General features: G+C 48.4%; 1 protein-coding gene across 1 annotated transcript in view; it reads left to right on the top strand.

The window, feature by feature from the left end:
* The window catches only part of GLDN (gliomedin), a 65,548-nt gene extending 53,525 nt beyond the window's left edge, over window positions 1-12,023 (top strand). Inside the window, exons 5-10 of the mRNA XM_021694002.1 lie at window positions 2,050-2,187; window positions 4,578-4,706; window positions 7,495-7,578; window positions 7,677-7,802; window positions 8,781-8,931; window positions 11,524-12,023. Of these exons, the coding sequence (XP_021549677.1) occupies window positions 2,050-2,187; window positions 4,578-4,706; window positions 7,495-7,578; window positions 7,677-7,802; window positions 8,781-8,931; window positions 11,524-12,001 (1,106 nt within the window). The 3' untranslated portion in view covers window positions 12,002-12,023. The remainder of the gene's footprint in view (window positions 1-2,049; window positions 2,188-4,577; window positions 4,707-7,494; window positions 7,579-7,676; window positions 7,803-8,780; window positions 8,932-11,523) is intronic.
* The last annotated feature ends 3,588 nt before the right edge of the window (window positions 12,024-15,611 follow it).

Here is a 15,611-nt window from a genome sequence, read left to right on the forward strand (position 1 = left end):
GAGGAACTAAAGGTCTGTTTTGCACTAAAACATGCCTCTGGCTCTTCCTTGCTGCCTGAAATCTCTGCCACTTTGAGCAATATCTCCAGGAAGCTGTTGTGAGAATGAGCATGTAGGTCCTGCAGATAGGGGACTGTGTTAATAGATTCATATCTGACAATACCTCTGCCCAATATTAGGCAATCCCTTTCCTTCTCAGGGCCCCAGGGTCCCTGAGTGGTCAGGAGTTCTAGTAGCTTTTTTATAGGTTCCATGAGATTTTCTACAAAACAATCAGCTATCTGCAAATAAAGACAATTTGAATCCATCCTTTCCAATCTTTTTTTTCTTTCTTTTCTTTCTTTCTTTCTTTTTCTTTATTGCACTAGTTGGGACCTCTGGTATCATGTGAAATAAAAGTGATGAATATTGATGCCCTTGTCTTGTTCCTGATCTTAGGGAGAAATCAGTTAGTCTTTCATCACTAAGGAGGAGCTTAGCTGTAGGTATTTTTATAGAGGTCCCTTTTCAGATTGACGTTTCTTCCTATTCTTTGTTTGATGAGAATTCTTATTAAGAATGGGTGTTACTGAGCAGGGAGCCTACTTCTCCCTCTCCCTCTGCTGCTCCCCCTACTTGTGCTCTCTCTCTCTCTCTGTCAAAAAAAAAAAAAAAGAATAGGTGTTAAATTTTATCACATGCCTTTTCTGCATCGACTGAGATGATATGATCCTTTCCTTTCTTAAACTGTTACTGTGCTGCATTACATTCACTAAACGATTCAAATTGTGGACTCTATTCTGGCAGTGACTACTCCCAACTGTTTAATACTTCCAAAGCTGGTTTTTAAGCTTAGTTATAACGGATCCACAGCAGCCTTGACTCTTGGGCTAATTTAGCCTCACTGCTGAGACAAGACTTTTCCAAGGACTTTACCCAATATCGCATCATTTTCTGAGATCTCCCTGCTTTGCCTGGTGGGAATGAAGCCCTTATCCTGGGCAAGCACTGAGAGTTGTGTAGTGAACTTCCTGTTTGTTCTTGCCCTGCCTCATAGAGTTTCACCCTGCAGGTCATTACTCAGCCAAAGACCCAAGGAGACCCCTCTGAAGTTCTCCAGAGCTCCGTCTGCACAACCACCTCCTTCTGCCTCATGAACCCTAGCCACCTCTACCTCCCCAGACTCCGGCTTTGGTCTCCTCACCTCAGTGAAATGGCGAGGCTCTATTTGGGCACCACTCCTTCTGCTTCTGTCTGGAAACTACCTGCCAGCAGTGACCAGGGCAATCGTATCATGCACCTCGTTTGCTTCCTTCCTCCCGAGGATCAGAATGCTGTGTGGTCCATAATGCATGCTGAGAGGGGCCATTGCCTAGACTCTTACCCATGTCTAGCCGACAGGGGTGGGTCCGCAGTTCCTGGAGTTATGGCTCCCCGGGAACAGAGGCAGACAGTCCACTTACTGCATTTTATCCACACTATCACCATCCCTCTTAACGCTTATGCTAGAGCAACTTTACCCATTTTGCTCTTTTGATGAAAAGCATTTTGCCCTGGAATGTCATAGAATCAGATCTCTGCTGCTCACTTAGTGGCCTCAGTGATGACCACGGTAAGCCTGAGCTCCAGCTTCTCTACAATGAGAGTAAGGATGACCGAGCAGCCTACCGGTCCAGTATGTTGTGAGGACGAAACCAAGAAGGCAGGGGACAACACCCACCCTTCCGGGTGCCACACAGACCCCTCTGCGCGCTCCGTCCTTCCTGTGTGGCAAACTTCGGGTCAGGCCTTACCTTCCTTCCGCTCTTGCTGCGATTGCCCCTTTTCTGGTCCACTCCTCTCCAACCTGTTGGCCCAGCCAAAGGTCCCTAAAATATTCAGAAGAGCCACCTGGAAATACTAGTCTTTAATGAGTTTATATCATGCTGCTGACCTAAAATGTCAGCAACAAAGACTTAGGTATTTGGTTGTTGAAAGTCCTTCACCCTAAAAGTACAGTGTACAGTATTACAAAGTGGTGTACCGGAATTTCTTGCACTATAGGCTAATAAATCATTTTCCTCCCCTCAGGGCTGCCTGGAGCCACAGGAACTCCAGGGGAGAAGGGCGACCCTGGTGAGCTGGGCTTGACTGGAAATGAGGGCCCAGCAGGGCCAAAGGGTGACAAAGGAGACAAAGGAGACGTGTCCAATGATGTGCTCCCCACAGGTAAGTGGCTGGCACTTGGGCCCGGAAACCGGCCTGGTTTTTAGGACAAAGGCAGCTTGGCTTGGGTCTTCTCTCCTTATCTGCTTTATGTGCCCATCTGCTTTGCAGCATGTCTCAGGGTTCTGTGCTTTCAAAAAGGAGAAAACCATGCATGTCATCACAGTGTTGGCGAGACCAAATCTCAGATATAAGCATAAGTAGTTTAGATAATTCCAGTCCAAACATCATGGTTAGATTGAATGACGATGAAGGGAACTTCCTTTTTCCAAATATCTATTAAATCTAGCACAATCTAGAACAAGACAAGTAAGCAAGCAATTTAAGATACTTCGGAGGACAACTGACAGAAAGCTCAGACATTTTCTTCACAGTCCAGGTAGGGTCATCTTCAGATCTTTATCCTAAGTCTTTTGACACAGAATTGGAGCAGACATGGTAGCTGATCTCCTTTTTCTGGTTTCCAGCCCAGGCTCAGAGCAGACAGTTGGCACCTGGGAGGGGCCAGGGGTTGTAGAGATAGCAAACCACAGAAAGACACAGTGGAAAGAGTAGGTGACAGCTGATGGTCATGGACGAGGAAGGGGCAGACGAATTTTATAAGCACAGTACTTCAGAGACCACTCATATCATAAAAATATAACTATCCTTATGTATTCAATAAATATTTTTGAATGTCAAAGAACACCATTTATGAATTAGCAACTTTGCTAGTAGCTGGGAATATGAAGATGAAAGGGAGTGAGACAGGACATCTGTCCTGAAGAAGCTAGGATGATAAATGGTCAAGAACCCTAGGGGCGCCTGGGTGGCTCAGTCATTAAGCGTCTGCCTTCAGCTCAGGTCATGATCCCAGGGTCCTGGGATCGAGCCCTGCATCGGGCTCCCTGCTCCGTGGGAAGCCTGTTTCTCCCTCTCCCACTTCCCCTGCTGTGTTCCCTCTCTCGCTGTCTCTCTCTCTGTCAAATAAAAATTAAAAAAAAAAAAATCTTAAAAAAAAAAAAAGAACAATGACCCCGAAGGAGTCGCCCATCTAGCCACTCAAAATGTGTTGAGCACCTACTGTTTGCCAGGTACTGTGCTAAGACCAAAGCTCAAATTATGTTTAGCATGCTTTGTTTCTGAAACAGGGAAGTTGCTATGCAAAATACATAAAATTTAAGAAGTCTTTTGACAGCATCAAATATAGGTGAATATACTTTGAAAATATGAGACCATGTTATACTTCAGTTATATAGGAATCTACACATCCCAAATACTGCACTCCCCTATGCTACCGAACAGGTGAGGGGTGTTGACAAACCATTCAGGAAAGCAACATCCTTGAGTGTACCCCAACTCCAGAGAGCAGGCAGAGCTCGGTGTCCCTAGGCCAGAGAGCAAACAAGGCATATGAGAGTGGATCATATATGCCCTGCCTATAGATGTCTGCCCCTTTCAGAATGGGCTTGGACTTGCCTCTGGCCTCTGTGACCCCGGCTTGCCCATTCTAGAGAGACTGGAAAGGCTTATTTGGTCTGGCTGGGAAGAGGCAGCTAATAAGGTCTGAGATCACCAGTCAGCTCAGGACAGGTGGGTAGAACCAAAGGGCTAAATGGCCCAGCCTCATGGCATCCTTGTGAATGCTCCAGACAATAGCACATGGAAAGGACTGTACCCATGCCCATTGGCCATCTAAAGTTAGAGCACTCACGCCAGTGACCTCAGTGGATACTCTCTGGGCAAGACAGGATGGATGAGACTCAGTCTGGAAATGAAGAAACAGGATCGGAGGGTTGAGCTGCCTGCCCAAGGTCATAGGCTGGGCCGGCTCCCCTGATCTCTTCTACCACACAGAGCGGTGCTTCTCATACCTGGCAGCGTATGAGAAGGCTTTCAAAAATACAGACGACCAGTCTCCCCACCATTTTGACCTAATTGTTCTGTGTGGGGCCCCAGCACTAGAATTGTATGAGAGCTCCTTGGGTACTCAAATAAGTAGTCAGGGTTGAGATCCTTCAACATGGCAGTGAAATGAGTGTGAGCTTTGCTGTGAGACACCTGAGACACAGCCTTGTTCCCCGTGGTGACCTCGGGCAAAGCACTGAACTTCCCCAAGGCTCGGGTCACCGACAGGCTACTAATACTACCTCACAGAATGGTTGGGAAGAACAATGGGTGGGAGATTTGTAAAATTCTTAGCACAGTTCCTGGCACAGGGTTGGAACTCAACGTCTGCTATGGGTGCATCCTCAACTTTGCATGGACGAGTGCTAGAATACAGTTATGTCTGGGAAGGGGGGCTCAGCCATCCTCCCTGGAGCTGCTCATTCTCCTTTCCCCTGGGAGAAACCCATCTCTGTTTATGGCTCTTGAATCGATCTCTCACCCCCACCCCCCTTCTCTCTCTCCAGGTGCCAAAGGTGACCAAGGCCCGCCTGGCCCCCCTGGACCTCCGGGCCCTCCAGGTCCCCCAGGACCCCCCGGAAGCAGAAGATCTAAAGGCCCTCGGCAGCAAAACATGTTCAATGGCCAGTGTGCAGGTCACCAGCCCCTGCCCCAGGGATCCTACCTCTTTGGCTAATGATCCCAAACTCTCAGGCTTCACCCAGGCTTTGCAACCAGATTTCTTAAACGGAGGGAGATTTTGCCTAAACCGAGAGTTCTCCCTTGCACCAGGCCGGTGGGCTGCTTGGGCACTCTGCCCTGGGGGTGAGAACTTATAGCAGGTTTAGAATTGGGCCTCCCATACCCTCCCCTCCTCACCCTCCTCTCATTTATCCCCAGACTATTCCTCTTCCTTGCCAAACCACCATCCCTCTCCCCTGAAACAGTCTCAAAGGCTAAGTCATTCACTCTGGGAGCGTGAAGAGCTTGGCTAATGCTGGGAAGACGAGGGGGAGGTTCAGCTTGGCAACCTCCCCACGGTACTACAGTTCTGCCCTCACCACCACTATGCTTTGCGTGCTGACCACGTGCGGGGCACGGTGCTAAGTGCTTAGTTCGTTGGATGCTCACAGCAAATGCCACGACATGGGAATTGGTATTGCCACCAACTTACAGAACCCAAACTGAAACACCAAGGAGCTCTGTAGCTTGCCCAAGGTCACTCAGTTAGTAAGTGACAGAGCTGGAATTCACGTCTGCCTGGCTCTAAAGCTCTGCTCTTAGAGCATCTTCCTTTCAGAGATGGAAATTCACGCTTTGAGACTAAGCGAAACAAGGGCAAGGGACGCCTGATCTCTGAGAGGCCAAGAGGACTTGTTTGTGGGCCAATCGGTGACAGAGGTGGCCATGGGGCTGAAAGCTAATTACAAATGAAGGGCCATATTAATGAAAAATACTTCTGAGGTGCGGCTAGAACTTCTCCCCAGAGAGGTGACCTAGGACCCACTCACCTGCTAAGACCAGGAGAAGGTACAACTTGATACCATGACTTCAGTAGGAAGCAGAGAGGAGGAGGATCCTGCCTGGAGTTTCTTTCACACTTGCTGGGGATTTCACTGCCACTTCCCTAATTGGCCTTTCATTTTGTTAGGTGCCCTCTTCTTTCGGGAAGACATTTTGGGGGCACACTCAGCCGTCAGAGTGGGCGAATCTGTGCTTCCAAAGATGTCACCCTACCCCACCCCCCAGTCAGTGGAGCCTGATTATAATTCTGCCCAGCAGTTAGCACCCTGCCCCTTCACTGGCATTCAGCACCGCCCCCTCCGTTAGCGGCAGCTCTTTGTTCAGCTGCCCTTGGAGAATGAGCTGAGCGGGAACCTTCCCCGGGAGAAGAGGGGGAATCTGACCTGAGCGTTTGCAGAGTCCCAGTTTGCCATAGGCTGTGTCAGCCAGGACACGGGTGCTTGGAGAGGCGCCGGCCCCCGCCTCGCCTGCCTACTAAGAGGCTGGTTAGCAGGGGCTGGGCCTCAGTGTTGAGAAAACTGCTTTAAATGAGAAGCCATACATAGAACACTACATCTAAAACTAATGATGTAATGTATGGGGATTAACATAACAATAAAAAATTAACCCCCCCCCCCCAAAAAAATGAGAAGCCGTAATCTTCCACTCTGCCTCCTAGAAATGGGTCCTCAGTTGCCAGGCCTCCTGCGTCTGAACTTGGCCTTCTCGCCTCCCAATTCCATTTCTTTAAGCCCCCTCCCGCCCCCACAGCTTTAGAAGCAGGTTGGTACAACACGAATTAATGAGAGCCTTTTCTTCAGACTAAGAACAGGAGGGTCTCTCTGTCCCTTTCCTGGCAAAACCCACGTTCCTGAACAGAAACTCCAGATGAAACTCCAAGGCAGCAGGATTGCATGTGGGGGAGTAATCACACTGTCCCCAAGACTGCTCTCATCAGGGGACAAGAGGACTTCTGGGAAACACAGGCTCATAGAGTACAGGGGCTCCTGCCCTTTATTTTACTGATAGATTATTCTGTGAGCTTCCCTTGGGACAATGGACGTGTCCCTAACACCTAACTCACAGGTGATTTGAATCCTTCAGAATTGGTCTAGGCAAGTGGGCTGAACTCCAGAAAGCTTGATTTGCCCCAGTCCTTCTCCCCAGCCTGTCCACTCTCTGTGTCTTCACACTGGCCACCTTCCTCCCCTCTGTCCTGCTTCTGCCAACCCGAGACACCTCTTCACCAAAGGTCTGAATTAAGCCCATCTGTTGAAGGGAACAATTACAACCCAGGTAGGATGACTTCTAGCTCAGGTATAGCCTCAAACCAACTGTGAAGCAGGCGCCTCTCCAGGACCCATGTCCCATAGACCTTAAAGCCAACACAGGTGGGAAATGGTGGAGAGGAGCTCAAACATCTCTGGGCTCCTTCTTCCTCTGTGGTTCCTCCCTTTGCAGTCCAGGAAGACAAGGTAAAGGAGGCCACCCTATCATGAGGCCCCGTCAGCTTCCCTGAAAGTGTTAATCCTTCCAAGAAAATACAATCCATGATGGTGATACCACCTGGCCTGGGGGGCCAGGAAAGTGTCAGTACGGCTCTCCACTCCCCCCATCCCAGAATGCTGAAGGCTTGAACAGGCCACTTTTTCCCTTTGACTGACCTCCTCTTGGGATTGCATTATTTTAGCAACTGTGATTATGGAAAGCTTGTTGGGAACTCCCCAAGTGGAGGGTGGGGGTGGAATGGGGTTGGGGGGGAATTGGAAGTATTTGACTTGTTGCTTAAAAGCAAGCAACTAAAAAACATGGTAGGCCTATTGTAAGGGATGCTTATAGGACTAGAGCCTGGGGGGAAGTGGGGAAAGCACCAGTTATAAAGCTACATGAATCTCACTGTGCCACCTGCATTTGTTTTGATGATTGTCATCGCTGTTGTAGGTGAGACATGCGCTACACCGAATGACGGTACGTTGGTTGGAAAGGCTGATGGGACGGTTGGGGATCACCATTCTCCACCAGCAGGTACATGAAGCAAAGCGTCTTGCTTTGAAATTCAGAAACTGGATGCCTTAAAGCCATAGCTGGTAGATGAGTGCTTTTCCTTTCTCTTCCTTTGGTAGAATCCGTGATCGCTTCCATCGGAAGTCCAACGCAAGTCCTGAAAGTTAAAGAGACATTTGGGACATGGATAAGAGAGTCTGCAAACAAGAGTGATGAGCGGATCTGGGTGACGGAACATTTCTCAGGTACCTTCCCTTGACAAGGAGGCAGATCTGCATGGGGGTTGTGCCCTCCGTTGGGTGCCTGCCTTCGGGCTCATTCTATGTCTGCGTGTCTGAAACCCGCGCTGACTGGCGTCACGCAACTGCTCTTTGGTTTCCAAAGCACAAATGAGCAGGCAGCACACTTTTCTCAGTTGAGCCCACCGGGGACAAACCTTGCAGGTGAGGTCCCAGGGGCAGGACCAGGGCGCTCCCAATATGGCTTATCCAGTTTTAGGCAAAGTACCCAGAAAGAAACAAATAGCATTACGATGACAGCATTATAAAGCCCGAAACCATACTGTGGAATCAATGCCAGAGACAAGTTCTTGTACACTGTCCATCTTTCTTCGAGCTCTGTTGGACAGAGAGCCCAGGAGAGAAGGTGAGGTGCCCTCTGGCAGGCATACTGCCTCCAAGCATGACCCCGCTTATGCGGCCCCGGACGGACTGGTCAGGGGTTCCCAGCGGTGGTAGCAGCAGCCTCGTTCCAGAAGCGGTCCGGCCATACTCACTGGTCAGAGCGATTGCTGAGACACTGCCTCATTTCCTCAGGGCTCAGTGACTGCCTAGATTAACAGCTGAGAAGGACTTTGTGGCTCAGAAGGAAGGAGGACCAATCAGTTAGCAGTGGCAGGACAGGGAGAGGGGACTGCACAAGGGCCAAGTATTCGCTGTTCCCGGTACAGTCCTCTGTCGGTCTGATAGAAGATTTTATAAACAGTCTAGAGTGGTCTGGGAGGGAGCAATGCAGTTGTCCTGGGAGGAGCAAAACCAACTCTGTGGCTTCTGCCTTGGAAGGTCAGTTCAGGAATCCAGAGAAGAGAATTGGCCTTGGAGTCTGGGAGTCTGAGACTCCAACCTGGACACGGACCCTTGCAAGACCCCTCACTCTCAACTTCCGTCCTCTTAACTCCCTCCCCTGACTCACTCCCATGCCTGTCCCTGGCTTCTCCCCTGCAGGCATCAGGGTGAAGGAATTCAAAGACCAACCCTCACTGCTGAATGGCAGTTACACACTCCTGCACCTGCCGTATTATTTCCATGGCTGTGGGCATGCCGTTCACAACAACTCTCTCTACTACCACAAAGGAGGCTCCAACACCATAGTGAGGTGAGTCCCTCGGGCCGCCGCTGCCCTCCTCATGCATCGCAGACAGCACCTGTGTGGTGTTTCAGTTAACTGAGAGCTACTTAGGGGTAGGGATCTTTCTGTCCCCAGAGCCTGGCACACAGGGGCCAGTCAGGGTTTGCTGACTGAATGAACCATAGGACCCAGCCCCAGCCTGGGGTCTGCCGTATTGCTGGTGGGGACACCAAGAGTAAGGTCAGAGCCAGAGAGAAGTAGATCTGGCATGATAAGGGTTGCCACTTTCTCATCCTTTGAAAAAAGAGGCAGGCGGAACCTAGCGCTCCCCTGTCAGGAAGGTGTCACCCCCCAAAGTCAGTTGTATTCTGAAGAACTTGAGGTGTGAAGAATTCCACCTCACAGCTCAGATCATTGAAGACTAAAGACTGAACACAGTGCAAAGTCAGGTGCCTTTTTTCTTTTAAAGATTTTATTTATTCATTTGAGACACAGAGATACAGAGAGAGCATGAGTAGGGAGAGAGGCAGAGGGAGAGGGAGAAGCAGGCTCCCTGCTGAGCCAGGAGCCCAATGTGGGGCCCGATCCCAGGACCCTGGGATCATGACCCGAGCCGAAGGCAGACACCTTACCATCTGAGCCACCCAGGTGCCCCAAAGTCAGGTGCCTTTGTGTTCAGATTGATCTGTCGTCCTGATGGAGCCCTGGCCAGGCCACCTCTCTTCCTCTTTGCTCTCCCAAGGGGTAGGGAGGTGGCCACCTGGGTAGACTGAGCCATGTCTTCCTGGCTCCCCAAAAGAACTGCTAAAATTCTGTCTTTGTGGCTTAAGAAGATACCAAGTTCTGGGCTTTAGAGGCAGAAACATGTCGTCTTGGGCAAATCAAGAAAGCAGGGACCTCAGTCAGGTTCCAACTTTGCCTACTCACTCCATGGCCTTGGACAAGACACCACCTCCCGTGGTCTGCAGGTCCTCAGTAAGAGTGAGAAGATGGACCAGAGCCTCTGCAGCCCTCCAGCAGCAGCCCTATCTGAAATAATGCCAGTATTATGAAAGCCATGGTCCGAGTCATTCAAAATAAGAGATAAGGACCTGCAGGAAAACTGGGTCCCTCTTCTCTCACCCTCCACCCCCTTCCCCACTGAGGCCCAGCCACAACAACCTTGTTGGCATTGGACGGTGGGTTAGGCTGGGGATGGGACACACATCAGCTGTGGCTGGAATCATCCCCCCTCTTGGCCTCTCATTCCCCTCTCCCAGCTCCCCCATCATTTCAACATCTCCCTGGCTACCTCATTTGGACAGTCTTGTGCTAACACAAAACAGCAACCAACCCACTCCCTGTTTAGAAGCCAGAACTCCCCAGACACACTCCTTCCTGTGCCCTTTCTCCTCATGTAATCCTGCAGCTCCCTATTGCTGCCGGGCTGTGTTTACATAGGGATGAGGGTGGCAAGGGAGTTCTGGGGTGCATGAGCCCCAGAAAGAGGATCGGCCACTCTAAGAAAGAGTGGCTTCTAATGAAGCTTAGCATAGGTGATGCCCTTCTTAGGTCTGTCCTGCAGCCCTGCTCTCCACCAGCCACAAGTAGGGGGTCAGGGGGTCAGGGGGTCAGGCTGGAATTAGACCCTGTTTCTCCTGCAAGAGACGAGCCCCTTCGAGAAACACAACCGCCAGGCACCAATACCAGAGCAATGACCGTCCTGACCTCCAGGCATTCAGAGGACGGAGAAGCCCGTGAGCTGAGCTGGGCAGGCGGGCTCTTCTCAAGCCCTCACTTGCCTCTGGCTTTTTTTCACACTTACTTCAGGGTCTCCTAAAAGGCTTCCAGCTTGTGAGGCTCCAGTGCACACCCAGGGCCCCACTGTCCCCATTTCTTCTGCTGCTCAATGGCACCCTCTTGTGTTCTTCTTTTCTTTTAGCCTAATGTTCCCGAATTTTCATTCCTGGAGTTAGGTAACTTTTGAATCACAATCAACTTTTCTGATCTGGCCTGGGTGTGGAGTCTGCCAAATCAGACAGCCTCCAGGAGCCGAGGGCAAGGGACTCCATGCTGTAGCTCAAGTTATCCAATCACTTTCCTGACGAGAAAACTGACTTCAGGGCCGTGACTTGGCTACATCTCAGCTGCCGACTTCCTGCTTCATTTAGACCGCTGTGACATGTTTGTCTTAAGAACTCCAGCAGGGGGTAGAGGAAGAACCCCCAAACATGCAGTCAGAAAACTTAAATTCAAACTCTGGCTACTTATGTTCCCGGGCCAGTCACTTCTCCTTTCTCATTTGTAAAATGAAAAGACTGGACTAGCTCATTTTTTAAGGCCCCCTGCAGGTCTAAGAATCTTAGAGGGGGCATTTCAGGAGGTTAGCAAACACCTGAGGAGTCATGAGGGTAAGGAATGTTCCTGGGGTCCCATGGCTCACAGGGGGACACTCAGATGGAATCACCATCTTTGACATCCTTGATGCACAGAGCATTGTGGGTAGACCAGTATAACGGGCATGACCTAGAACTTAGAAATGCAGAGTCCCAGGCCCCACCCAGTTTAATAGAGGATAGCCACAAAGCCACCATTGTCCACAAAAATGCTGATTCATATCTGCCTTTTTACACATTTCAGATTTGATTTTGGCAAGGAAACATCCCAAACTCTGAAGCTTGAAAATGCCCTGTATTTTGATCGAAAGTACCTCTTTGCAAATTCCAAGACTTACTTCAATTTAGCTGTGGATGAAAAGGGCCTTTGGATTATCTATGCTTCAAGTGTGGATGGCTCAAGCATTCTTGTCGCCCAGTTGGATGAGAGGACATTCTCTGTGGGGCAACACATCAATACCACGTACCCCAAAACCAAGGCCGGCAACGCCTTCATTGCCCGAGGGATCCTTTATGTCACAGACACCAAAGATATGAGGATAACATTTGCTTTTGATTTGTTAGGAGGGAAACAGATCAATGCTAACTTTGATTTAAGAACTTCCCAGTCTGTTCTTGCCATGTTATCATACAATATGAGAGACCAGCGTTTATATTCGTGGGAAGATGGCCATTTAATGCTTTATCCTGTGCAGTTTTTGTTATCTACATTAAACCAGTGAGGAGATGCATTGCTCCCCCTCAACAACTTTCAGATGTTCTCTGGCATCATTTATATCCCAACATAAATCTTGTCTCTAGGGTAACCAGGTATTTAGCTGTCATAATCTCATGACACGAGTGTTGATATGGTCAGGGAACCCCCCCTTAAGTTCAGATTCCTTCAGGGAAAATAGCAAAGTCGAAGTCAAAGTGGCTGAGATCTGGTGATTTCTCCACAGACTAGCTGGGCAAGTTACCCCTCCCTCTTTGGGCCTTGTTTTCCCGACCGGTAATACGAAAGGGCTGGTGAAGATGATTGGCAAGAATTCCTCTACCTGCAAGAAACTCTGTGATTCTTGGCTGTTGCTATTCTCACAACTGTTCTGCATTTGGTTTTGGTTTGTGGGTATTTAGCCACGTGCTGAGCAAATTTACCTCCGAATTTCTAAGCCCAATTACTTGAGCAGTGAATTCCTGAGTACTGACTTGTTTTCAGGGCCTTGGGAAGCCATGTGGACCCTTTCAGGCTGCGGAGGGACCAGACTGCTGATAATTTATTGCCTTTCCCTGCCTCCGCACCTGCCACCCCGGCACAAGAATGACCATTAGCCTCAGCTCCTGATTGCTGCTCCAGGATTAGCAAAAGCCAGGCACAGCTACACGCTCGGGGTTGCTAATGAAACAGAAACAGGCCCTTCCAGGCTCCTGTCCGGCTCTGATCATGCTGATTTGCAGCTGTGGATAAACGTTGCCTCCTCAGGTGCCCCGGGCTGCTGCTTCCACAGCCACGCCTCTGCTCTCAGAGAAGGAAATCTTGTGTAAGTAGGCATGAACGTGGCTAGCGCCACGGGAAGCCCTAGGCAGTTTTCGGGAGAGCGCCTTGCTGTCTACAACGGGGATGGACAGCCCATGGCCCTGAGACCGCGCACGCCCACGGCGGCTTTCTGTAAGTTGTGCTGGAACGCAGCCGCACGCCATCTGCTTCTGTATCCTAGTTCGTAACTACTCCTGCGCTACAAAAGCAAGGCTGAGTCATTGCAAAAAGGTTGAGTAGGGGCCCCTAAAACACTAGACCCTCTGGCCCTTTACAGCGAAAGTTTGCCCACCCCTGATCTAGGATACAAAGTGAGCCTGACTGTTGGGCTTATTCTCCGGGGGCTGTTTGTTATCTTTTGTTTTGTTCCACACTGAGAACGAATAATTGATGCGGTTTGAGTGTTTGGTCGAGGGGAAGGGTGAGAACAGCATAAAATTAAGGGGCCCTCCCCAAAAGCAGTTCGTAAACTGTTCTTTCCCTAATACAGTTTTAAAGGATGTGATCGGGTCCCCTTGGACACCAGGAGAAAAATCCAGCTGCACTTGCACCTGAACGCCTTTAAGTATATATTTTCTGCCAAAGCAGTTCTTCAGACATTCTGCAGCCTGGGGTCCAGGCAGGGCTGCCAAGAGGAGAGAGGAATCTGGAAGGTTACTGGGGTCCCACAGCCAGGAAGGGGACCTAGGGATTCTTCATCACTTTGCCTTCGCTGAATTCATGTGTGTGCAGGAGGAGAGCTACGCCTGGGGGATCCCCCGCCTCGAGTTCCAACTCGAGTGGCCCTGAGTTGTGGCTTTATACCGTATTAATAGAAGCATTTGAAAACTTAGGGGCTATACACATTTGAATATTTAAATCTCCCCACCCCTGAAAACACTTAGGCAGCTACTGGGAACTTTTGTTGTTGTTGTTGTATTCTTAAAAGAGCCGATATTTGAAACTTTTTCTCCACTTTTCTATCAGATTGGTTGTCATGGCAGCATAGCTTTGAAAAAAATACTTCAGATTCATGTTAAGATCAAGGTGTCTAATGAATACTAGTCTTCTAGTTAAAGTATTTAAATATATGTGTTGCTGTTTCTGGACACAGGGGACCTGGATATGAATATAGTTTCATAGTAATAGTGGTATTAGTAACAGTAATATATACAATACTAATTGTATATATGGTCGCAACCCAAAAAAGTTATTGAATGAGCACATACTCCTTTTAGAACAAATTTTTTAGAAACCTCAGTCTTGATATCTGAGCTATCCCCTGGCTCCCTTAATTGTGGGGCTAGAATCCTATACTTACTGCTAGAAAAGCTCGTTCTGGGATTTTTTTTTTTTCCCCCATGGCAGAGTAATATCAGGATAAGGGAGTCTGACAGAGGTGTAATGGGTAACACCATAATATGGTTGGAAGTTTGTCTTTACAGAGGAGAGGAGATTTTTTTAAGACTTGAAAAACTTAAGATTTTACTCATTCTTGCCTGCGAGCACTACTTTATTTTAAAAAAAGGTTTGGGCTCACCGCTAAAATAGAACTAATGTTTTTAAGTCAAGATATCAGTTTAGAAGTTTACACTGTCACTTATAATCAAAGTTGCTTTAAAGCACTTTCCAAATATCTGCACTTCTGATGTCAGAATCAAAGCAGATAATGCTCTAATTCTTCTTTAATCTAAAGTAGATAGCTTTCCTCTGGAAAGTAAATAACACCGTCCTCCCAACCTCAACTGTAGGCCGGACCCTATTTCAAAACATTTTCTCTCAAACTGATAACGTGTCCTATTGAAGCCGTGCAGGCACTCACGGTCTCAGTGTATCACTCAACCCAGGTGTTAGGACAGAGAAACAGCTCTGGGGTGAAAGTTTTAAAATGAGGTGTTCTGGTCTTCGCCTCTCCCCATCCAGTCCTTTTACCTTCAAGGCAGCAAAGTGAAGGGTCAAATGAGACCCTACGATCCTCGAAGAGCCAGGAGTCCTTTCCCAAGTGCAGAGGACATATGAGCCGTGACTATTTGATGTCAGACCATCTGAAGAAGCACGTGATTGGGCTTTTCCGTTTTCAGCCTGCTGCTGGGACCTGGTGGAGCGCACTATTAAAAGCCACGATTTCCAGGCTGTGACCACAGATCTGAACCATTCTGAGCAACAAATGAATCATGGTGAATGGCTCTTTTTGGTTGTCATTTATTTCACGTTAGCAAAATAATCACTGCTGAATACAATCACATGTTGAAACAAGTATTCTTATTTTTCTCTCTTAATTCACATGTCACATTTAAAAAGAAAAAGTAACCACCAAAAACAGTACTCTTGAAGAATGACATTGGTTTCTTTGTTGAAACTCTTGCAATTTGCTAACTCCTTCTGAAAACAGAAGTCATTGCTGTGGACTATGTGTTCTCTATAGGAAAACATGAAAACTCTGTAAAACTACCATGTAGAACGAGTCACTAGAATCAGAAGCAGATAAATGCAGTGGAGATCTGCTAATTTATTGACATAGACTAAGCAACTTGAAAAAGACATCGCCTTTTGCCTAAAAATAAAAAAGGACAGATTTTTAAAAACTGACTTTATGTGAATTGGGGCAGGGATCTGCATGCCTCAGTGTCTCTGTTTCTTCTGTAAAATGTATAACAGTATCTTACTTCCTCGGATTTTTCTATGTGAAATGAGAAATGCTACAAGAATTGTACAATTCTTGAGAAATTACTGTTGTTACTTTTATAGTTCATCCCTGTGGAGAATCAGAGTGACCCTGTTGTTCTCACAGCCTGATTCAGGGGCTGCAGAAATGGGTCTGGGCCATGGTATCACGG

The sequence above is a fragment of the Neomonachus schauinslandi genome, chromosome 9 (assembly GCF_002201575.2).
Source record: "Neomonachus schauinslandi chromosome 9, ASM220157v2, whole genome shotgun sequence".
NCBI classification, from domain to species: Eukaryota; Metazoa; Chordata; class Mammalia; order Carnivora; family Phocidae; genus Neomonachus; species Neomonachus schauinslandi.